This window comes from Chrysochloris asiatica, unplaced genomic scaffold (genome assembly GCF_000296735.1).
Source record: "Chrysochloris asiatica unplaced genomic scaffold, ChrAsi1.0 scaffold00116, whole genome shotgun sequence".
Taxonomy (NCBI): Eukaryota; Metazoa; Chordata; class Mammalia; order Afrosoricida; family Chrysochloridae; genus Chrysochloris; species Chrysochloris asiatica.
In genome coordinates, this window is record NW_006408634.1 from 5,776,651 (window position 1) to 5,802,052 (window position 25,402).

The 25,402-nt window shown below is 50.2% G+C and overlaps 1 protein-coding gene across 1 annotated transcript in view; it reads left to right on the forward strand.

The window, feature by feature from the left end:
• The first annotated feature begins 12,550 nt into the window (after positions 1-12,550).
• LRRC4B (leucine rich repeat containing 4B) overlaps positions 12,551-25,402 on the forward strand; it is a 33,605-nt gene continuing 20,753 nt past the window's right edge. Inside the window, exon 1 of the mRNA XM_006868142.1 lies at positions 12,551-12,853. Within this exon, the coding sequence (XP_006868204.1) occupies positions 12,557-12,853 (297 nt within the window). The 5' untranslated portion in view covers positions 12,551-12,556. The remainder of the gene's footprint in view (positions 12,854-25,402) is intronic.

A 25,402-nucleotide genomic window follows, 5' to 3' on the forward strand; every position in this document is an offset into this window, starting at 1 on the left:
CTGACTCACAGTGTCCCTAAGGAACAGAGTAGAACTGCCCCATAGGATTCCCGAGATGGTAAATATTTAAAGGGACAGACACCCTCAGCTCTCAGCCCAACACCACCACTGGGAGGCAGAATCTTACACAGTGCTAGGAGGGGCATCTATCTCCCCATTTGACAGATGAGCAAACTGACGCCCCCACAATGAAGTCCCCCTTTTCCAAGGTTAAAGCCCATTGTCACCTAGTTGATTCTGACTCAGGACCACCCTGTGTGTTATAAGAATAGAACTGTACTCCAGAAGCCTGTCTTCCGTGGCCCTGCTGAGTGGGTTCAAACCACCAAATGTTAGGTTAATAGTCTACCTAGTGATGTGGTGGTCACGCTTCAAACCTAGGTCTTCAGGCTGATTACAAAGCCCAGACTTAAACCACACCCCTATACAGAGCCTGGGGGTGTCCCTCTTAATTGTCAGTGAGATGGGCACTTACTGGCAGACCCTCAAAGGCCTTGGTCCTCAAAGCATGTCCAGGCCCAGCGTCTGTCCTGCTGGAAACCTGCCAGAAATGCAGTTTCTTGGGGTTCCCCTTGTAGATCACCCCTCCACCACCACACACACACACACACACACACACACACACACACAGTCAGAATCTGCATTTTAATGAGGTCCCCAGGTGATCCATGTGCATTTCTGAGAAACACTGTTCTGGTCCTAGTTGGGTTTGTTTTTTTTTTCAGCTTTTTATACTTTTTGGTAGAGCCTTTTTGTGCAAAATTCCAGGACAGAAAGCAGATGGAAATACCACTTTTTGGGTTTCCCGCAAGGAGGGAAGGAGAGACAGGGCCAGAGAGTGGTCCCTGCCCAGCCCTGCAAACACACCTTTACCCACCCGTGTAGAGGCCTCACTTCAGATGAGCCCTGTTTTATAAACCCCCACTGCCAGGCCAGGGCCTCATTCTCTCCAGGAGAGATTCAGATGTTTTATGGTTCACTTCTCTGCCTCTCCCCACCCCCACCCCCTGCTCCCCAGACACCATAGTTACACAGGTTCCTACCTGGGCATATGACTGACTGGTAGGTTAATAATCTCACTAAGCCTCAGTCTGCCCTTCTGTAGAATGGGCTCCCATAGTTTCTCCCCTGGGAACTTCTCAGTAGAATTAAAGCAGCTCAACAGAACAGCTCCCCCTCAGCCTGGCACCTGGTACAGAATGTTCTAGCTAGCTCCATCTCCTGATCCCCTCGAGATCTTGTCCAGTTTGCTAGCTCCATCTCCTGATCCCCTTGAGATCTTATCCAGTTTGCTAGCTCCATCTCCTGATCCCCTCGAGATCTTGTCCTAGCTGTGAGGTTGATAGGTGCCCTGGTAGAAGGTTTCAGCTCTGGGGAGCCGGTAGGGGATTTCCAGGCAGGACTGAGGTTCAGTCAGACACACCAGGGTGACCACACCCGAGGTCCACACTGCCACATGTGGTCATTTATATTTACATAGATTTAAACAAAATGAACAGCTCAGTCCCTCAGTCATGCTTGCCACTTAACAAGTACTCAGTGGCCACATGGTGGCTGCCCTATAGGTCTAGAACATTCTATCACCTGAGAGATAGATTTACATCCTATGTTAAGTGCCCTCAAGTCATTTCTGACTCATAGCGAACCTGTATAATAAGGTTTCCCAGGAGCAACTGGTGAGTTTGAACCACCAATCTTTCAGTTAGCAGTCCAGTGCTTATCCTACAGCGCTGCACTCCCTAGGGTTTTCAATGATTGAAATCTTTTTTGGAAATAGTTCCCCAGGTCTTTCTTCCGAGGGACTGCTTGTCCTATTGTTGTTGTTGTTGTTAAGTGCCGTCAAGTTGGTTCCAACTTATAGCGACCCTGCATAGGGTTTCTGAGAAAAGGCTGGTGAATTTGAACAGCCAACCTTGCGATTCAAACTGGCCTCGTGGGCCAGTGCGTTATCCTGCAGTACCATACCAGGATTCCTATGATGTCCTATGATGTCTCCGTGTTAACCCCCACTTCTCAGATGAACAAGTAGAGGGCAGCCGGGTACAGACATGCATTGTTTTATATTGCCCATTACACTTTGCAGATATTGCTTTGGGTTTTTTGTTGTTGCGTTTGTTTGTTTTTTTACAAATTGCAGGTTTGAGGTTACCCTGTATCAACAAGGAGTAAGTTTGTCAGAGGCATTTATCCAATCCATGTGGTCACTTCACATCTCTGTGTCCAATTTTGGTCATTTGGTCATGCTCATAAGATTTCAGACTTTTTCATCATGCTAATTCTTGTGTAGCACCGTAGTATAAGCATTAGACTGCTACCCACCAGGCCAGTGATTCAAACCCACCATAAATTCCTTGGAAACCCTTACACAGTGTCAATATGAGTCGAATTGACTCAATGGCACTTAACAACAACAACATTGTAGACTCAATAGGCTACAGTCTGTTTACAGTAACTTTTTGTACTCGAAGGGAAACAATGTGTATTTATTTTCTTATTAGGACAAGCCATTGGGAATTTTCCAGCAAAAGAAAAAAAGGGTTAAAAAAAAGAGAGAGAGAGAAAAAAAATACTTGGAAATGGGAAGTGGCACTGGTTATGGAACCTGGGGAATGCAGTTAGTGTGGCTGGATTGTACATGTAAAAATGGTCGAAATGGCAATGTTTTGTTGTATATATGTGGTTGTTAATTGTGATGGAGTTGGTTCAGACTCATAGCAACACTGTATAGGGTTGCTGAGGCTTTAAACCTTTAAGGGAATAGAAAGCCTCATCTTTCTCCCATGGAGCGGCTGGCGGGCTTGAACCGTGGACCTTGTGGTTCACAGTCCAGTACCTATAGTATGGAGACACTGTGCTTCCTTTGTTGTATATATATTGCTACATTAAATAAAAATTAAAAATATAATAGATAAATGAAAACAAATGTTTAAGGTTAAAGATTTAAAAACAAAAACAAAAAATATAACTTTTCTGTGCACTGGGAAATCAAAAAATTCATGTGCCTGGCTTGACTATGCTATTCGGTGCATTGTGATGATCTGGAACCAAATCCTCAATATCTGAGGTCAGCCTGCACAGTGTTTAGCAGAAAACTGGAAGACTTGGGATTGGAGGGTGAGCTCTCTTATCCCACCTTCAGCCTGTCTCCGGGTCCCAGATCTCATTCATTAGACTCTCACTGTGTGCTAGGCACCATCCAGGGTCCTCTTGTCACCCTGTCTGACAGAGAGGCAGCAAAGAGCCAGAGAGGCCAAGGAACTTGCCCAAGGCCACATAGCAGGGACCTGGGCCTGGAGCCACAGGTTTGACTGGAGTGAGATCCGCCCCCAGAAAGACTGGCACACTCACCTCTTAGGAGCAAAGATGGGGGGGGGGCGGCTCTGGCTGGGGAACTTTTCCATCTCCCTATGACGGGAGTCCTGGTGTGACGCTGTAGGATAAACAGTGGACTGCTAACCATATGGTCAGCTATTCAAACCCACCAGCCGCTCCTCAGAAACCCTATACAGAGTCAAAATTGACTCTGTAGTTCTTAACAACATCAACATACCAGATACCAAGGAGTCCTGGCGGCACAGTGGGCTAAGCATTGAGCTACTAAACAGAGGGTTGGTGGTTTGAATCCACCAGCTACCCCATGGGAGAAAGATGTGGCAATCTGGTTCTGTAAAGACCACAGCCTCGGAAACCCTATGGGGTCATTCTACTCTGTAGCGATGAGGCAGAATTGTCTCAATGGCAATGTATTTGGTTAGGTTTTGGGGTGGTGGCTCAGTGGTGAAGCACTCAGTTATTAGCCAAAAAGCTAATTGATTGCTGGAACCTACAAGTAGCTCTGCAGGAGAAAAGATCAGGTTATCTGCTCTTGTAAACTTCTTGTTGTTAAACGCCGTTGAGCTGGTTCCCACTCAGAGCTGGACCCCTGGAGAGGGTTTCTGAGGCTTTTAAAATCTTTGCAGGAGCAGAAAGTCTCATCTTTCCTCCATGGAGTGGCTTGTGGGCTTGAACCATGAACCTTGTAGGTCGCAGTCCAGTGCTTATCATATGGGGCCAACGCGCTCCCTTGTAAATGCTTACAGCCTCAGAAATCCTATGGGACAGTCCTGCTCTGTGCTATTGTAAAATGTCACTGTGACTTGGAATCCTGTGTGTGCTAGAAGCTAAGTTCTGCCCAGAACAAACCAGATACAAGTTCTGACCTGGGGATACCGGCTGTAGCTATAAGAGTACATCAACTTAGGCAGAAAAACGTTGGCCACGGAACCCTGGTAATCCAGTGGTTAAATGCTCATCTACGAACACAAGAGAAAGATGTGGCAGTTAGCTTCAGTAAGTTGTTGTTGTTAAGTGCTATAGAGTCAGTTCCGACTCCTAGCGAATCTATATAGGGTTTCCAAGGAGCTGCTGGTGGGTTTGAACTAGTAAACTTGTGATTAGCAATCCAGTTCTTCTCCTACAGTGACACCACAAGGCTCCCAAAAAACAACGCCACTGCTGTCGTGTCGATTTGGATTCATAGCAACTCTATACGACAGAGTAATACTGCTCCAGAGAGATTCTGAGACAGAGAGACAGGGAGGGTTTGAACCTCCGACCTCCTAGTTAGCAGCCCAACACTTAACCTGCTACACCACTAGGGCTCCTTTCAGTAAAGACATCAGCCTTGGAAATCCTATGGGGCAGTCCTACTCTGTCCTATAGGATTGCTATGAGTCTGAAATGGGTTTAATGTTGTCCATGACCGATGCTGTGAAGAAAAACTCTTGAGTGGCAAAAATGTTTTGGCCTCAGCCACTAAGCAGCATCAATGGGCTCAAGCGTGGCAACAACTGTAAGGTTGGCAGTGTTTCGTTCTGTTGTTCATAGGGTCGATATGAGCGGTACCAACTCAATGGCACCTAACAACAACAACAACTAATCACCCAGAAGCACTGCAGAAGAATGGAATCTACTCCTGTAAAGGTTGTTGTTGTTGTTGTTGTTGTTATGTGCCGTCGATTCAGACCCATAGCGACCCTGTATAGAGTTTCCAAGGAGCAGCTGGTGAGCTTGAACCGCCGACCTTGCAGTTTAAAAGGCTTTGCAGTCTGGCGCATTAACCCACAGTGCCACACCAGGAGTCCCTAGAAAACTCTAAGGGTGGGTGGGGGTTGGGGTGGAGGGGGCAGTTCTATTCTGTATCACATGGGGGGATGGACTCCAAAGGATAGGTTAAGGAGTGAAGCTATAGTCACCAGCTATGGCATGGGGACCACAGAGCATTTCTTAGAGGTGTCATTAGAACAAAGACGACAATGAAAAGCAAGAGAGAGACATTTAGATCCAGGGATGAGCATTCCAAGCAGAGGGAACAGCAGAGGCAGCAACTCTGAGGAAGGGGTGAAGCCAGGTGGGAGGAGGAGCTTAGAGGAGACTGGAGGGGGAGTGAAGGAGAGCAGAGGGTGTGAGGAGGAGCCACTCCCTGCCCACAAGAGAAAGACCAGATGAAAGACCAGTTAGTGCCTCTGTGGGTACCTGGCGGAAGATGGGAGGGGGAAACTGCCCCCAGAATCTGCCCCAGACTTGGGGCCTGGGTAAGGTGGGAGCTGCCCCACCTCCAGTCCTGTTTCCTGGGACCCCCTTTTTACCAATTTTTCTTCTGTCTCAAAACTTGGGGCTTGTCAGTTCTCGGGCAGCTTCTATTTTAAGAGCGTTTAGGACTCAGACCGACTCCCAGGCTTCAGTGGTGAAGTTATTTCATCATTTCATTCCGTTTCCCCCCACGACTCCACCCCCCCACCCCACCCCCCGCCCAAACCTGAGCCGCTCCAGGCCTTGTCTGTATAACAAGGCTTCCCGAGCCCAGCTCTCCCAGTCTTTGATGCCTCTCCACCCTCCCTCCACTTCTGCCTCAGTCCCTCGCAGTTGGGAAGTACTTCTTTAGATCTAACCTCCATCCCTCTTGCTGTGATGTCAGTCAGTTGCCTAAGCTTTCTCTCACCTTCTGAACTTCCCCCAGGGGAAAAACAAAAAAGGAGTGTGTCTCACAGGAACATTCCCTGCCTTCCTTTTCGTCTCGCCCACCCCTCTGCCCCGCCCCTCCTGAAACCTCTTGGAGGGCGGGTCACAGTGCCTGAAATCTCGCAGAGCCTGGGCCCTCTCTTGCCTCTGCTTCCCCCTGAAACTCAGCATGCTCCTAGGCTCTCACAAGCTCACTGTCTCCCCCTCTGTAGCCTCCAAACCTGGGTTTCTCTCTGTCTGTCTGGGTCTGTCTCCCTCATCTCTTCTCTCTTGGGAGGTCTCTTCACTTTCTCTTCTTTTCACCTAGTGGGGGGGTGAAGAGCAGGGGAACCCTGGTGTTAAGAACCCCTCCCAGGAGGCTAGGGTGACAGCAGTAATGTGGAGGCCTTAGCTGAGGTGCTGGCTGGACCTTAGGATCCAATCCTGGCTCTGCAAATTACAAGCAGACCCTGTGCTCGTCAGCAAGTGCTTCCCACCCCCTGGGTTCACTTATCCACCTGTAAGCTGGACAATAGGACAGCTCCTTCCTCTGAGGGCTATGACAATCTGCCAGAGCTTCAAGGCATGCGTAGCTCTCTCCGCCTAGTGTCTGCAACAGAGTGAGCATCTAATTAATTGGTCACTACAGTTCAGGCTGACCAGCTGCTCCTAGGAAGCCCTATACAGGGTCGCTATGGGTCGGAACCTACTCCATGGCACTTCACAACAACAACAAACCAGAGGAAGTCTGGGGTGGGTAGGAGAGCCCTGATGGTGTAGTGTGGTCAGCGTTGGACCACTCTGTGGGAGACAGATGTGGCCGTCTGCTTTGGTAAAGATTTGCAGCCTTGGAAACACTATGAGGGATTTCTTCTGTGTCCTGTAAGCTCGTTATGACTTAATTGGATAGTTGTTGGGTTTAGTTTAGGTAGTGGGGAAAGAGGGCAGATCACAAAGCACCCCTCACCAGCTACCAGTGTATGGAGCTGGGATGGGGGCAAGTCTGGTAGTAGTCACAGCCTGTGGTGTGGGGGCCAGGACAGGGGTCTGTGCAAAATGTCCCTGGCTTTCTCTGGGCCCACGGAGGCCTTTGGTGATCACTGTTGTGGTCCTGACAAGCTTGGGGCTAGCAGGACCCTGAGGCTTGGGGAAAGCTGACCCAGGAGGGGCTGTGTGTGTTTGGCCTCTCGTTTCAGCTTCCCTCTCTGTAAAATGGAGGTCACAGCATTCCTGTAACCTGAGTTGGTGGGAGACAGTTGTATGCAGCTTCCCCAAGAGGATGTGTTTGGTTACTGGGCAGAGGCATGGGCCTCTCGTGAAGAGTAAGTGAAGAGTACATTGGGGCTGTGCTGGGGGCCTGCTGGTGGGTACTTATCTGGGCCCGGTAGCGCTGTGGCATAGAGGTACGTCTGGGACATGGCTTTCGAGCTGAGGACAATTGCATTGGTGGCATGTGGACATGCTGCCTCTGCAGGCAGGCCTCCAGGGATGGAAGAGAACCTCCAAAGGGGGTCAGGTGGGCCTGGATGTGTAGCTGATCAAGGTGTGGAGCGTGTCCTAGGCTGGCATGTGTGAAGGAATTTGGGAATGACTGGGGGGAACATAGAATAGCAGCAGTGATAACTTCATTACTCATTCCTTCCTTCAGTCAATTGTCACTGAGCATGTTGTAAGTTCTGGGCACTGAACAATGCCTCAAACAGGTTTAGTTCCTGCCCTCAGGGAGCTTACTGTCAAGTGTATGACAAGTGGGTGACAAGCACTTTGCAGAAAAACAAAGCAGAGGAGGGTGTTGGAGGTGGATAGGGAGGCCCATTGAGAAGGTGACATGTGACTGAGATCAGAGGGAAGGCAGGAGGGAGCCTTCCAGGCAGAGAGACTAGTCACAGCAAAGGCATGTGCACTGCTGGCCTTGCAGAAGCAGCAAAGAGGCTAGTGTGACCCATGATGAGGTTGAAGCAGAATCGGGGTGGGCTGGGAATGAGGTCTTGAAAACCACAGAGCGGACTTCGCTTTGACCCTGAGTGAGATGGGAACCACAGGAGGATATTGAACAGAGGAAGAGGGTGAGCTGACTTGGGTGTTGAAAAGATCCCTGTAACTGCCTGTGGGGACCATTGAGGGGAGGTAGGGAGCAGGGCCAGCAGGCAAACTGCAGTGGTCCCAGGCAGGACATGATGGTGGCTGTGGGGTGGGAGAAGAGGGGATAAAAAGTGGCTGGATTCTGCATCTGTGTTGAAGGTAGACTCATCCCTTGAGTAGTTAGCTATGTAAGCCTCCCTACAGTCCTAGAAGGTAGGTACTTTTATGTTCCCTGTTTCACATGAGAGGGAACTACTTGCTCAGAAAACACGAAGTCGCTGGCCCCAGGTAACACAGCAAGGATCCAGGATTTGAACCCAGGAACTCTGGCACTTAACCAGGATGCTTTGCTATCACTACTGGTCTTTTGTATCCCATGGATTTTAAGGGTGTAAGTAGAATTTATCACTGATATATATATATATATCAGTGTCTGGCACATAGTAGGGACTCAGTAACATTTGTTGAATGGGTGGATGGATGGATGGGTAAAGTGAGAAGATAGATGGATAAGAAGCTGAGAGGGTGAATGGACTGGTGAGTGGATAGATGAAGGGTAGATAGGAGAGTGGGTGGATGGGTAAGTGGGTGGAGGTAACTTCTGTATGGAAGAGAGGATAATTTATGAGTGGCTTGAAGGATGAATTAATGGTGGATTGGTGATAGGTGGATAGGTGGGTAAGTGAGTCAATGGATTGATGGTGGATGGATGGATGGATGGTGGATGGATGGATGGTGGATGGATGGTGGGTGGATGGATGGATGGATGGTGGATGGATGGATGGAAAGGTGGGTGGGTGGATAGGTTGGTGAGTGTATGGATAGGTAGGTGGGTGAGCGGGTGGGTGGGTACATGGATTTTAGATGTATAGGAGGGTGGATGAATTTATGAGTGAATTAAGGATGGATGGATGGATGGATAGATGGATTGGTGGGTGGGTAGTAGATGCATGAGTGAGTCGATGGATGGATGGAAGGATGGATGGGGAGGTGGGTGAGTGGATAGATTGGTGAGTGGATAGATTGGTAGGTGGGTGGATGGGTGGGTAGGTGTGTTGCTGAATGGTTTGGTGAGTAGATGGATGTGAGTAGGGGGATGGGAAAGTGGGTGGTGAATGTACGAGTAGATGGTGAGTGAATGAGTAGATGGGTAGGTGGATGGATGGATGGATGGATAAATTAATAGTGGATGGATGGGAAGTTGGGTAAGGGATATATTAGTGGCTGACTGGGTGGTCAATCGATGGACTGAATGAAGGGACCAAGCTCCCTGCCCATTCTGCAGAAGTGTAGCAGGGGATGACAAAGGCTCCGGGAGAGGTGCATCTGGGGGTGAGGGTCTTTGTGGCATCTGGACATGAATGGAGGCTGGCCTTCTGCAAAGGACTGGGGTGGCTGTGGTGTAGTTCCAGGGTAGCCTTAAAGTAAGTGGCTGTGTGGGGGGCCTTTGGGGGAGTATCAGAGGTACATGCGGGAAGCCTGCAGGAGACCCTGTACCAGCTATGGGTATGCGGTGGGGTGCAGCGGGTGGTTGTGCAGCAGCTGAGGTTGTCTGTGTGCCATGAGGCCGCGCTTGGCACAGCCCAAACCACCACCCCCTCTTCCCTGGGCTGCCCAGCCAGCAACCTCCCTCCCTCTGCTTCCCCAGACCTTCGCTGGCAGTCCAGAACCAATGGGTTAATTAGATAACGGAGCCTTTGATTAGCGGGGGAGGGGAAGGCTCCCCGGAGCAGAGAAGGGGGGCCTCGGAGGAGGGAGCACAGGCTCCCTCCCCGTTCGAAGGAGAGAAAGAAGGAGGGGGGCGGAGGGAGGGAGCGGAGGCACAGCTTGGCTCTGCACTGCCGTGTGACTAGAAATTGTAATCGCGGAGAAAGAGAGGGAGACGGAGCTAGCCTGGCGGAGGGAGACTAGACCGACTCACCGACCGACGGACAGACCCACCGAGAACCTGGCAGAGACGAGCCTGGCTCCCGGGGGCCCGACCGGAGGGTGACGGGGGATGGAGAGAGAGTAAGGGAGAGATGGAGGAGAGAGGAGGCCCGGGGAGTCCCAGGGGAAACGAGGCAGTGAGGGAGGCCTGAAACAGGGGTTCGGGGCCAGAGGAGGAAGACAGAAAATCCAGAGCGGCCGGGAGAGCAGAGAAGGGGCCCGGCTGGAGAGAGACGAGGTTGCGGCGGAGGGTGGGGGTGGGGAGGGGGTGGACGGAGGCTGGAGGCAGCGAACAGGGAGGGGACGAGGCCCTCACTGCAGCAGCCACCAAAGACGGCCGCCCCGAGGGGAGGGAAGAGCGACAGGCAGGGGGGGGCGCGGGGAGACCCAAGAAGCCCCTGCGCCCCCCCCCAGCAACGACCTCGACAAAAAGCCTCGGAGAACTAGAAAGGCAGAGCCCCCCGCCGTCTGGAGGCATGTGGATGGGGGGCCCTCGGGGCGCAGGGAGAGGCCCAGCGGGAGTCGACCCACGGGGTGAGTGTCCCTCATGAAGTTGGGGGGGGCAACGCTGATGGGGAGGGAGAGACAAGGACGGGAGATGGCGGAGGGCAAAGGAGGGAAGGGGAGGGAGCCGCTGCGGAAGCCGTGGGGGTGGGGGGGATGCAGGGCTGGCAGCCCGAACGACGAGGACAGATGCGCAGCACGGAGGGGGGGGTCGTGGGCGTCCACGTGCAGAGAGACCTCTAGTCCTCGAGTCCCCCAGCCTCAAATCTCGTCAGTTAGGGCGGCGAGGGCCCTTGGATTTGGAGGGTGTGGGCTGGGTCTCTGCGGAGGTGGCAGGGGAGTCATGAGGACCGAGCACAACCATCCTGGGTCACACACGCGGCGAGGGGCGTGGGGTGGAGAGAGACATTCCGAGAAACGCAGACACACAGGCACAACCAGCCCCAGCCCTGCAGGTGGACAATGCGTTTGGGGACAGTGTCAACCGCCGCCCAGCTGTGCTCTGGTTCGCTCACAGGCACATGCGTGTTTATCTGGGTGATGATCTGGGAAGCCATAGGACAAAGTGAATGTGTGTGTGTTCGTGGAGGTGGGGAGTGGCCCTGTGTCCACCATCCTTGGAGGGTATCGATGTGCAGAATGTGTAGTGTGGACCCTTTGCTGCCGCCGTTCATGGAAGCTCTTTGGTGGGGGGTTGTTGTGTGCTGGGGCAGAGCCTGTGACGTGGGTGCATTTGTGTGTAGTTGAGACACAGCATGGAGGGGAGGGTGTGAAGCCACAATAGGCAGACCCGCCAGCCAGCTCTGTGCCTTTGAACAAGGCATTTCCTTCTCCTGGGAGCTCAGTGTCCTCATCTGTAAAATGGGCTGCCCCTTGTAGTGACTATGAGGCTTAAATGCAGTGTGTGGCGCATGGAAGCCCCTTCAGAAACTGCTACTATTATTCTGATCATTAGTTAATGTTATGATGAGCCCAGCCCCCTCCCCTTGGGTGATGGAAATATAGGGTGGGAGGACAAATTGAGAAGGGGCCTCTCCTGCCCACCCTCTCCAGGGCCCCTGGCCTTAGCCCCGTCCCCAGCACCAACTCTCAGTTAGGTCTCAGTCCTGCGGCAGCTGCTGGCACAGGGCCCACCAGATGCCCCAGAGCCTGCAACCGTCTTGGCTTCCCAGTCAAGCCTTTGGGGGTCACCCCACCCCATTGTAGCCCCCCAGTCCCACCCTCCCAACCCCAAAAGCACCCATGCTCAATCCCTCCCCTCCCGTCCTCTCCTCACCACACCCTATCACCTCAGCAGGTGCTGGTCCACCTGGCATTCCTCCCTCCACCTTTCTGACTGTAACTTAGATCCCTCCAGCTGCTTGGATGACAAGTGGGATGATGGGGGAGGGGAGGCTGGGTTGGCTAAGAGGTTGTGCCTGATCTTTAGGGAGAGGGACTGAGATGAGAGGCTGGGAGTCTGGGCCCCACCTCTTAGAGAGTCAGGTTGGGTTGAGGGGCATCAATAGGTGCTGTGGTGGGAGCCAGACCCTAAACCTAATTCCCTAGCTTTGCTCTTCCCTCTCTACCATCCAGTCCTTGTCCACTCATCTTGTCTGTCTCTCCATTTATTTACCTGTGTGCTGTGATGCCAACCGTCCAATCTTTGTCCACTCATCTTGTCTGTCTCTCCATTTATTTACCTGTGTGCAGTGATGCCAAGAGCCAGTCTGAGGGTGCTTACATCCCAGCGACCCCATTGACTGGCCTGAGCATTTCCTTTTTCCCAGCCTCGGTTTTCCCGTCTGCAAAATGGGAATAAAATCTTTGCGGCTCGGGAAAGACTGCAGTGAGAATAGGCTAGTGAGCAGGCGAGCCACACAACTCTCAGCCGCTCTCAGCTGCTCTGGCTGCGGGTTTCTTCTGCTCCACCATGGGGGATGTAGGGTCAGGGGGAGAGGATCGTAGGGAGATGACGGGGTAGGTAGGACTGCCTGCACGGGGGTCCCTGCCTGCTTACTGAGCCCGTCTTCCCACTCTCTCTACAGCCCCCCGGCGCCCGCGCGGAGCATGAACTTTGAGGATGGCGCGCGCTCGCGGCTCCCCGTGCCCCCCGCTGCCGCCCGGTAGGATGTCCTGGCCCCGCGGGGCTCTGCTCTTCCTCTGGCTCTTCTCCCCGCCGCTGGGGGCCGGCGGGGGCGGCGTGGCCGTGACGTTGGCCGCCGGAGGGGGCTCCCCGCCGGCCACCTCCTGCCCCTCGGCCTGTTCGTGCAGCAACCAGGCCAGCCGGGTGATCTGCACGCGGAGAGAGCTGGCCGAGGTACCGGCCAGCATCCCGGTCAACACGCGCTACCTGAACCTGCAGGAGAACGGTATCCAGGTGAGCGGGACGGGGCGCGGGTGGGCTGGGGAGGAGCGCGCGAGGCGGCCGGTCCCTACGTTTGAACTCCTAGCCGGACTCCCTCCATTGGTACTCGGGCTGCCGAGGAGGCGCTAGAGGTCGCTGGCCTCATTCCCGCCCCCAGAGCGCACCTGAGAAATACGCTCGAAGCCCACGAACTGGGGCCGCCACCTCGGCAGCGGACGCGGCTAACTGGGTTCTTTTCAGCCCGCCGCGCGCTGTCTCCATTCCGCGAGTGGGGACTGCCTGCTTGCTGTCCCAGCTCGCGGCCCGGCCCGCTCAGGCCCCCAGTTCTGAACCCCTCCGCGGTGGCACACATCCACTGAGTGGCCAGGGCCAGTATGAGGCTGAGCCTCGTTTCTTCATCTGGAAAGTGGGGGGGAACAAAAGCTCCCCGCCCCGCGCCGCCTCCCGCCTCTGAGGTTCACTTGAAGGCTGATAGATTGAATCCTTGTCAAGGGTTTTGAAACCGGTTCTGGCACCTGGCGAGCGCTCAGTGGGAGCAAGTTATTTATATCCTCCTTTCCTGTGCATAAGGGACTCACATCCGTTTCCGGGAGCTGGTGGGAGGACGGGCTGCGAGGGCGCGTGTTGGCACTTGGTGGGAGCTCGGACGTTTGTTTGTTCAGACTGTGAATAAGATGGGCCACACCTGATGCTTGGGGGCAGAGCCCCGTGGTCATACCACAGGGTTGCAATCTTGGTACTGTTGACGCTGGGCAAGGGAGCAGTCTTTGTTGTAGGGTTGCCCTGTGAGTTGTGAGTTGTGGAATTTTGAGCCCTGTCCCTTGTCTCTACCCCATCCCATTGGTGCTAGGAGCAGCGCCACCATCCCCTGTGGCAACGACCAAATGTGTCTCTCTAGATGTTGTCAGATGCTCCCTAGTGCCAATCACCCTGGTTGGAAACCACTCTTTCGGAGGTACTTTATTTGATCTAGCCTCCTGTCCTCACCACCCATACATAAAACTGGAAGGTCCCGGACCTTCAAGATCTGACCTTCCTCTTCCCTGCTTTTCTTCCTGGTCTGTCCCTGGAGAGAAGTATCAACAGTCCCTACTACTGTCTGGAGACCTTGGACCTTTCTGTGGGAAAGAGAGGGCACCTCTGGGGATGAGACATAGTGCCAAGGGGTTCTGGGAGGCTAGGGGTCAGGCCACCCGAACCTGTCTATAGCTGGGACTGATGAAATACAGGCAGACCTCAGAGCTATTGGAGGTTCTGTTCCAGACCACAGCAATAAAGCAAATATCATGGTAAATCAAGTCACCCAGTCTGTTGACACTAGACTGATGAAGTGTGCACGTGAAAAAGCCTGAAATGTGCTAATGACCAAAATATGACACAGAGCACATGATATGAGCACATGCTGTCAGACAAACAGTACCAATAGACTTGCTCCATGCAGCGGCCACAGACTTCCCATCTGTAAAAGATGCACTGTCTGCTAGACACAGTAAATTAGGTGCCATGAAACAAGGGGTGTTTATAAAAGGGGCATTGTCAGTAACATCTCCCCATGCTTGCTCCTGCAGAACTGCATCCCTCTGACCCCAGGCCCCCCACCAACTGCCTCCTCCAACAGGCTGCCATTCCTACTAGTTCCATTTGCATCTACCTCCATTCCCTCAGTTGCAGCCTCATTAATCTGTCCCGTTACCCTTAAAGAATGTTCTCTTTCCTGTACCCTATCCATCCTGCCTTCCTTCTTTCTTTCATGTTGCATCTGACAGAGACTAATGCCCCAGTTTGGTGCCAAGTCCTGTTCCGGGTGATGATGCCCAAGTCAGATGCAGCCCTCCCCTGCCCTGGGGTGGCCTTCACACCTAAAGGGAAGAGAGGGGAATAAATAGTTCGGACAATGCAGCAGACTGGGACAAATGACATAGAGAGGGTCATGAACCACCAGGGAATATATTGACAGTGAGGAGTTGAGTCTTCCAACCAACAGCCTGAAGCCCCACATCCCTGCAGTCAAACTTGGTCCTATTTTCTCTCCAGCAAGCTCACTGTATATATAATTCAGCCCTGCAAACATTTGCTAGGTGTTGGGCAGGCAGGGGTAAACCACAGGGAGGACGCTGGTAAATATTATCAACCAGATTCTCCTCCCCTCGGAATTCCTAAGCAAAAAAATGAAACCTACTACCTTTAAGTGCATTCCAATTCATGGCGACCCAGGTGTTACAAAGAAGAATGGCCCCCATGGGGTTTTCTTGGCAGTCAGGTTAAGAAAGCAGATTGCCAGTTGCCAAACCTTTCTTCCATGGTACAACTGAGAGGGGGTGGGGGTGGGGATTCAAATGGTTAGTAGCCGAGCACAAATAATTTGAGCCATCTTTCCAGAGAGTGCTGGTGATGCTGTGGGTTGGTGGTTCAAACCCACCAGCATTCTCCAAGAGAAAGATGAGGCTATCTGCTCCCATTAAAAACTGGCCGTCTGTGAGTGGAAACCAACTCAGTGGCAGTGGGTTTGGTTTGACTTCGGTTTCCCAAATCTATCCCATGCTCCACACTGATACCGCTGAAGTAAGTTCTCCCTGGAAGGTATAGCTTCCCCGTGTTTCCTCTTGTGTAAAGCCCCCAGACGACCCCCTAACTAAGAGCTGAGTCCTCCCAGGATGAGCCCCTGCCAGCTACTCTGCTGAGGTTTCCCTGAGGCTCTTCCTTCATTGGTACCCCGCTTCCTTCAGCCCTGGGGTCCCTCCAGGGGAGACTTCCCTGATGGCCTTTCTCATGGCCCTCAGCTCCCCAGACACCCCTGCCTTCCCCTTTCACTTCTTCAGTTGTTAAACATGTCATCACCACAAACCACACAATGCCTCTGCCCTCACTGAGTTCACGCTCTGGACATGAATGAGTCAGCTGTGTAGACAGACAGTGGGGAAGGGAGCTGCAGACACACCGAGGTCACCGTGGGTCTTACTGAGAAATGGGTAGTGGAGTGAACCTGAAGAGAGATGACTAAGGATCTAAGAAGAATAGTCCTGGAGGGAACAACCAGTGCAAAGGTCCTGAGACAGGACAAAGGCTGGTGTGTGTGTGGAGTAGCAAGAATGCCACTGTGGCTGGAACGCAGTGAGCGAGGGGGAGAGGGTGGCATGATGTAGAGGGACTGGCGCCAAAGGAGGGGGGCAGGCGATGGCAGTAGAGAGAACAGAAGCAGAGGTCCAGGCCAGAGATTTTGGCAGCTCTGACTCTGGTGTTTTGTGAGGAGGTAGTTTAATAAACTGGTAAGAAGCGGACCGACTCAGATCTCTTTTGAAGGTGGAGACCACATGATTGTCCAGCAGACTGGATGTCGAAAGAGATATTAAGAGACTAAGAAAGAGAGGACAAAGGAGAGCTGGAAAAAGAGAAGAAGATGGAGAGAGAGAGGTGGAGTCAAAGAGATTAGGGAGACTGAGAAAGGAGGCAAGACAGAAATCAAAGATGGCTCCAAGGTTTGGGGTCCGAATCGGCCCCTTGTGACTGCTGCCCCGTGACCCAGGTTACTCATCTCCAGACATATGTCACTTCGTCCCGTCAGAACATATATGTGCACTGTAGGCCCTTTTGACATCTATTCATTGATCACTAAGACATGGCCAGGTCTACTGCAAGGAGCTCTACCAGTCAGCTGCTAACCAGAAGGACCTGGTGTTCTGCTTCCATAAAAATGACAGCCTAGGAAGCCCCAAGGGCAGTTCTAAGCTGTCCTATAGGGTCACTCTGAAACAGAATCAACTCAGAAACCACTGGTTAGAGTAGGTATTGAATCCACCTCTTAATGTTCATTATAACGCACACACAAAAGTGGACATGTTCAAAGGACGCAAAGATTAAGTAGAAACTAACGCTTTGTTTCTTAACCCCCGGGTTTCTTCTACTCCCACTCTGGAGATCACCTGCCTCTCCCCAGACTCTACAGAGACACCCCCCACCCCAAGGGCGGTCCAGAATAGAGACCTGTACACATTTAGTGGAGTTGTCTTTGCTGGTGGATGCTGTCCAGACACGAGCTGTCTTTAACAGTGGGGTGCAGCTGCCTTGAAAAAAAATCACAGTCACCTAAGGGTGGAAAAAAACAAAAAAGTAACACAACTTTTTAATTAATACAATTTTTTTTTAATTCAAAACTCACCTCCAGTCCTACCACCTCGATATAAATAGCTCCTGTTTGCATTTTGATTTAATACCTTCTTGGCTCTTTCCTATGCATATATAAATACATTGTTTAATTATTTATCACAGAACAAATATAACAAGTTAATTTAGAAGAACTAGAAAATATACCTAAATAAGGAGTCCTGGTGTGGCACTGTGGGTTAATGCGCTGGACTGCAAAGTTGGTTTGAGCTGCAAGGTCGGCGGTTCAAGCTCACCAGCTGCTCCTTGGAAACCCTGTACAGGGTGGCTATGGGTCGGAACCTGCTTAACTGCCACTTAACAACATACCCAAGTACAAATACAGGGGCCGGGTGGGAGAAGGACAACCAACTGTAACCCCATAACCACAATCCTATGGGGCAGTTTGGAGGTGTGTGGAATATACTTACCCACTGCTGTAGAGTCGATTCTGACCCATAGCGCCCCCTACAGGACAGAATAGACCTGCCCCATAGGATTTCCAAGACTTAATTCTTTATGGGAGCAAACAGCCTCATCTTTCTCCCAAGGACTTCCCCTCGCCTCCCCCCGTTGGGTTTGAACCAGTGACCTTGTGATTAGCAACCCAGTGCTTAGCCCACAGAACCACCAGGGCTATTTTTGTATCTTAGACACGGTTTCCTAATTTCCCTTTTGCTTTTTTCTCCTTGACCTCCATTGTTCGGTTCATAGTGTGTTGTCTGATCTTCACAGGTCTGTATGTTTCCCAGCATTCATTCTGTTATTAATTTCTAGTTCCCTACCATTGTAGTCAAGGAGCTCTGGTAGCGTAGTGGTTACGAATCGGGCTGCAAACCTCAAGGTCAGCAGTTCGAAACTACCAGCTGTTCCATGGAAGAAAGATGAGGCTTTCTGCTCCTGTAAAGATTTCCAGCCTCAGAAACCCTGTACAGGGTCACTATGAGTCGGAACCGACTCCATGGCACACAACCACCACCACCACCATTGTAGTCAGAGAAAATACTTAGTATGATTCCACCTTTCTTAAACTTGTTAAGACTTGACTTATCACCTAGCATGTGTTGAGGAATGACTCCTGTGACGCAGGCATAGGTTTGTAAAAGGGACACTTGCTTACACATGAATGCTCTTTTAAAAAAAAGAAAGTAAGAAAGAAAAAATCAATTGCACCATTTCATACTGGTTTGCAACTAGATTTTGTCACCTTGCAGCATATCTATAAGAAGCCCTGAATGCACAGAGGGTTAAGCATTGGGCTACTAACAGAAAGGTCGGTGGTTCGAACCCACCAGCCGCTCTGTGGGAGAACAACGTGGCAGTCTGCTTCAATAAAGATGACAGCCTAGGATGTCCTCTGGGGCAGCTCTATTGGGTCCTGGAGGGTTGCTATGAGTCAGAATTGTCTCCATAGCAACGGGTTAGCATAACTGTGAACATCTCTCTCTATGGCATTGTATCTTCTTCTATCACATGGTTCTTAATAACTGCAGTGCATGAGGGTCCTGGTACTTAACTGTTGTTAGCTGCTGTGAGTCAGCCCCTAACTCGACAACTCCTGCCCACTGGGATCTCACTGTTGCGATCCATGGCTGTTCATTGGCTGTTTTTTTTTTTGGAAATTGATCATCAGCCCTTTCTTCCTAATCCATCTTACTCTGGAAGTCCCACTGAGACCTGTCCAGCATCGTAGCAACACACTGACAGATGGGAGGTGCTCTGGCCAGGAATGGAAACCGGGTGTGCCTCCCTCTTTGAAGGTGAGGCGTCTGCCACTGAGCCTCCACCACCCTGTTTCCCAGTTTTGTCATGAATATGAACAACTCTCCAGTGAATATCTTGGGTGCTCTTTCTTTGAACATCCTGAATTCTGCCCCTGGAGAAAATCCCTACAAGTGGAATTACTGGTTGGAAGGTAACTGTGTTTTATTTGTTTTCGTGGACAAAATCATGATTTTTGCAAATCATTACCCGTCTCTGGGTCCCCAAATTTTGCTGAGATTGGACAGGGCTGTGTCTATGGCAGGGGCCTGGGAGGCAGGTGTCCTCTCTGCCCTTCCTTGAGATCCTCCCTCCTCCCCACAGCTCACCACCCATGTGGTTACCAGCGATCTTTCTGCTGGCCTGTGTTCTTGAGAAATGCCTTTTGTTGGTCTGAATGCATAGATCTTTAATTTATGCAAATGAAACTATGATCTGAAGCGCTCCCTTTGTCTTTGTGGTTGCCCCTGCCAGTATCAGAGCCGAGTGTGTGTGTGTGTGTGTGTGTGTGTGTGTGTACGCTCACCCCAGAGCTTTAACAGCGGCAAAAAGTCCCCTACCCCAGGAGCCCACCACACCGGACCGCCCACCTTCTGTGGCCCCTTTGGAAGCTTCCTGGTGATTTCTTTGGAAGATGTGCCCAGGGGGACAATTGTTGGATCCCAGGAGACCCATGTACTTAATTGAACAAAGTACCACTGGACCCACTGTAGGCTTTTAGTGGACTGCCCTGTGTCCTCGGGGGCTCCTCTGAAAGTTCTAGAAGATAATGTTTGTGAATGTTCTTGATGAGGAACTATGGCTCTTTCCTAGGGACACAACCAGCCAGTCCCGAGAAAATAACCAGGGAGTTCCAGGATAGCACAAACGGTTACCACACTTGGCTGCCAATCAAAAGGTTGTTGGTTCAAATCCACCCAGAGATTTCTTGGGAGAACAGCTTTGGGATGAGCTTCCGAAAGGCCACAGCTCTCGAAATCCCTAAGGAGCCCAGGTCTACGTTGGCACACACGGGGTACCTGAGAGCCGGAACTCATCTGCCTTGGTTTTCCGAGCCTGGAAGCTTTTCTGCCTTTGACAGGATGCAGTCTGTTCCTCTCCATTGTTGTTGCTGTTAGGTACCACTGAGTCAGCTCTGACTCAGAGCAACCTTGTATAGGTTTCCAAAGAGTGGCTGGTGGGTTTGAACCACTGACTTTCCGGTTAGCAGTCTAGTGCTTATCCTATTTCCCTACACACAGGGTCCTAGAGGAGAAGCAAGATACCTGCCTGGGGTCTTTGTGCTTCCCCTAATCTCCTTTATTCCCGGGAGTGATTACTTCTCCCGTTTTACTGAGGTAGAACCCGGGGCACAGGTGGCTCCAAGTGACCTGCCCAACCAAGGTCACCCAGCTAGGAAGTAACCCTGGGAATGCAGGAGACCTCGCTCCACCCCGCCCCGAGAAGCCAGCTCAGGGAAGCAGAGCCCAGCATCCAAAGACGCACAGCAGCGGGAAGGTAAATCTGTTGCAAAGAAGGGAAACAGAAGAACAGTGCATTGCTAAGGCAAACACATGAAATGGCTTTTCAGTCACCCACTAGCTTGAGATTTTCCAGGTGGCTGGTCTCCCCTAGCAGCATGAAGAATAGAGACAGATGTTTCCCAGACAAAGAGATCTGGTAGGAGAAGAGAGCTGGAAGGGGCCTCTCTTGAGGTCAACTGTAGGCTAGTGACCAGACCAGACAATGGGTGACCTGGACAAGAAAGAGGGCTTGTCCATTTCTGTCTGTCCCCAGACCTCTTAGATGTCATGTCTGACCGTGGCCTCCCCACATGACCCCAGATAATCTCATCACCTCTCTGTACCTCTGTTTTGGCATCTGTCAAATGGGACCCCTGACACTTCATCAGTTTCTTCTTAACTTCGTTTCATTTTGCTTTGCTTTTTTCATTTATTTGGTTGTTGTTGAGAATATAAACAGCCAAACATTAACACCAACTCAACCGTTTCTACATGGACAATTCCGTGATGTTGATTACAGTCTTTGAGTTGTGCAGCCTTTCTAAGCCACCCTCCAATTTTGGAGTTGTTCCTCCTCCTTTAACATAAACTTACTGCCCCCTAAGCTCCTAATGGATCTTTCAAGTTGCTGTCGGATTTTGATCCACATAGACAGTTCTTTGAAAGAAAATAGTGCTTGAGACAGACATTTTTACTAGTTAAGCTAAATTATGGTTTGGTTTTAAGTAGACTTCAAGAAATATTTTTGGGTTAAGGTTTAAACACGATCTCAGGGCAATAGTTTCAGCAGTGCATCCACCCTACATGGCTCCCGAAGTCTGGAGTTCATGAGAATTTGAAATTCTGTTCCAAATTCTTCTCCTTTTGATCAAGATTCTACACTTCTGGCTAACTTTGTCTTATTACAAAGTATAGCAAAGCCCACTGTCCACCAGTTGGTTCTTACTCATGGCAACCCCATAATATTAAACTGTGCTCTATAGGGTTATCTTGGTAGAACTGTGCTCTATAGGGTTATCTTGGCTGTCATCTTAACAAACACGATCTTCAATCCTTTTCTACCTAAAGAAAATCCTGTATAGTGTTTCCATGGAGTGACTGGTGGGTTTGAACTGCCAATCTTGCAGTTAGCAGTCCAGTGCTTATCCTACAGTGCAGTACCAGGACTCCAACATCACACTGCATGTGAAAAATATTGAAGTTGTTAAAGATTTCATTTTACTATGATCCACATTCAAACACCCATGAAAGTCGCAATCAAGAAATAAAACGATTTATGGCATTGGGCAAATCTACTGCAAATGACCTCTTTCAAGTATTAAAAAGCAAAGATGTCACTTTGAGAACTAAGATGCACCTGACCCAAGCCATGATATTTTCAATTGCTTCATATGCATGTGAATGCTGGAAGACCAGAGAAGAATTGATGAATTTAAATGATGGTGTCGGTGAAGAATATTGAAAGTACCAGGGACAGCCAGAAGAAAGAACAAATCTAACTTAGAAAAAGTACAACCAGAATGCTCCTTGGAAGCCAGCATGGTGGAACTTCATGAACTCATGAATATGGGCATGTTTTCAGGAGACATCAGTCCCTAAAGAAGGACATCATGCTTGGTGGAAAAGTGGAGGGTGAATGTGAAAAAGGAAGACCCTCAAATGAGATGGGGAGACACAGTAGCTGGAACCATGGGCTCAAACATAACAATGGTGAGGATGGACCAGGTTGTGTTTTGTTTTGTTTTTCACAGGGTGGCTGTGAGTGGGAACTGACTCCACTGTACCTAACAGTAACAACAGCAAAAAGAGATCGCACATGAGTGGGATCATGTGACATGTAGCCTTTTGTGTCTGACTTATTTCACTCAGCAGGTTTTCAAGGATTAACCATGTTGTGGCATGCCTCAAGACTTCACTGATCTTTATAGCTGCGTAGCATCTCATTGTATGTACTCCATATATTGTTGGTCCATCCATTTGTTGATGGGAATTTAGGTTGTTTCCATCTTCTGGTTAATGTGGATTGTGCTGCAACAAACATCATTGCACGAGTATCCGTTTGAGTCCTTGCTTTGAGTTCTTCTGGGTATATACCAGTAGAGTTGCTGGACCGTATGGTCACTCTATGTTTACGGTTTGGGGGAATGACCAAAGCATTTTGCATTCCCACCAGCAATAGAAGAGGACTCCAATTTCTCCACAGTCTTGCCCACACTTGTTTTGCTGATAATAGCCATCCCAGCGGGTATGATTTTATTCTGGCTTTGATTTGCACCTCCCTGATGACTATCAACAAAAAGGATTTTTTCCTTTTTTAAAAATGTTTTATTGTGAATTATGTGATAGTTTACATGGGAGAACATTAGCTTTACATTCATCCTATCCTATATCATTTCATTGCCATTATTACAATCCCCTCCATGAATCATCAAACAACCAAAGGGTATATACCCCACAAGCCTGCCCCTTGGTCATCAGCACACAGCCCCTGTCCCTCTCTGGGTCTAGAGTCTCCAGCTGCTCTATCTCTCCATGTCATCATCTCTGCCTCCATCTCTGGAGTCACTGTTTCTCTGGGTAGGGTCCCACACTCTGCTCTTGTCCCTTGATGGTCCCAGGGACCTCTGCTCCTGGGCTGCAAAGTCAACCACTCCCCTCCTTTGGCTACAAAATGTCTACATTTACATTTCCAACCCTCACAGTCAGTCCTGATAGTTATTATTCACCATTGTATACCACAAGAGTCCTATCCCCATCTCCTTTCATCAGCCCTGCCCAGACAGACTGGATACTACTCAGTGGAGATTCTACCTTCCTCCAGGCCCTCTGGATCTAGGCTCCCTCTTGAAAACCTGTAAGCCAGTCACTTCTTGTCTTTGTAGCGCCCCATTTTGGGTAGCCAATGTCCAAGTTGCCCATCCCTATCTACTCTGTGTATGGAGAGGGGTGGAGGGAATGATCCTCACTGCAAAGATTTGTTCCCTCTTTTGAGCTACTGCATCCACAGGTGTAGGTCAAGTTCATCAAATTGTATCCGATGACTCTTTTTTTCCTCTTCTTTCTTCTTCTAGTTGAGTTCTGATCATCCAGCCATTGAAGCCAGGTTAAGTGGGTACCAAGAGCATCTTTTTTATGTGCTTGTTGGACGTTTGTACGTCTTCTCTAGAGTGTGCTTGTCTGTTGAGCTAGACATCTAAGCTTTAAGTTCTTTTCTGTATATGTAATATACTTTATAGATTGTGCAAACGGTTTGCAATTGACTGCTAAACTGAACTTGGCAGTTCGAATCCACCAGCCACTCCTTGGAAATGTTATACAGGTTCACTATGAGTTGGAAGTGACTCAATGGCACTTAACAACACCATCATGATGTTACAGATTGGTCTAGCTGTGAGGGATTTTGTTTTATCTATGTTGAGATGTAATCGATACTGAAGGTCTATAATCCTTATCAGTGTTTCAAGTTCTCTTCACTTACTGTAAGAAACAGTGTATATCACAAGATGGGACCTGGGGGGCTTCATCGCCACTCTTCATTGAGCAGACTGAGTCCTGAGTGGTGGAAACCTCTCTGTGTCTGTTTCCTTGGGTTGTCTTAGCAAAGTCCCACACACTGGTTGGCAGTAAGACCAGAAATTTACTGCCTCTGTTCTGGAGGCTCAGACTCCAAATTCAGGTTGCCAGAAAGCTTCAGAAAAGACCCTTCCTTGCCCTTCACAGTTTCTAATAGTCCCCAGTGTTGTTTAGCTCACAGCTGATGCATAATTCCTGTCTGCCTGTCTCTCGGTGGCTTTCTCTCCTTTTAAAAGGATACCAGGAGTCCCTGGGTGGGACAAAATAGTTCAGCTCTCAGGTACTAGATAAAAGGTTGGTGGTTCGAACCTACCCAGAGGCTCCTTGGAAGACAGTTTTGGGGGTTTGTTTCCAAAAGGTTGCAGCCTTAAAACCCTATGGAGCAGTTCTGCTCGGCACACACAGGGTTGCCATGGGTCAGAATCAACTTGATGGCAACTGATAACAACAATAAAATGGGATTAAGGATCCCTGGTGGCACTGTGGGTTACGTGTTTGGCTGCTAACACAAGGTCAATGGTTCAAATCCAACAGCTGCCTCAGGAGAAAGATGAGGCTATCTGCCCACATCAAGATTTACAGTCTCGGAAATCCTATATAGGATCGCTATGGGTAGGCATCAACTTGATGGCACTGGGAAGATGGATTCTGGACTCACCCCACCCCAGAATGACTTCCTCTCAACTGATAGCCTCTTCAAAGGCCCTCTTTCCAAACCAGGTCATGTTCAAAAGTGCCATGAGATTGAGCACTTCAATGTTATCTTTTGAGGGGACACAGCTCAATTTATAACTCCCTCATTTTCACCCTCGGTTCATGATGTACCCATCTGGCCGGTCTCTCCCAGATTCCAGTGGACTCATTGCCCTTCTGAGCCCACCTCCTTATCAAGAAATGGAGCTGATGGTTCCTCCACACGGGGGTCGGGGGGTGAAGGGACTGTGCCCAGTCTCCAACTTCAAGAGCTGCCCCACGCCCTATCCATGGTCAGGGAGTTTCATACTCATCTACCCTGCGAGTCCATCCCTACTCACAGCCACCCCATGTGACAGAGTAGAATTGCCTCGGGGTTTTCAAAGATGAAATCTCTACAGAAGAGAGCCCCAGTGGGAAGTGATTAAGCGCTCAGCTGCTAACCAAAAGATCAGTGGTCCAAACCCACCAGCTGATCCCCAGGAGAAAGATGTGGCAGTCTTTCCAAAAAGATGACAGCTAAGGAAACACTCTGGGGCAGCTCTGCTCTGTCCTCTGGGGTTGGTGTTAGTCAGAATCGACTCCACCACATGGAGTTGGGGTTTTTTTGTTTTGTCTTGCTTTTATATATAGAAAGAGAAGTTTATTATCAGGAATGGATTACAGTTGCAGAGTCCCAGGTTCCCAGGAGAAAAGGGAGAGAGAGTCCGTCCTGAGTGCCCTTGATGTTGGGTTCACACACAAAGTTAGTATTCTTCCAATCGACTGGCTGCTCATAGTCACTCACATGGATTTGGTTTGGGGTTTGGGTTTGGGTTTGGGTTTGGGTTCATCTTTATGGGGCAAGATGGTCAGAATTTTCTCCCCCAGAGCTGCTGGGTGGGTTTGAACT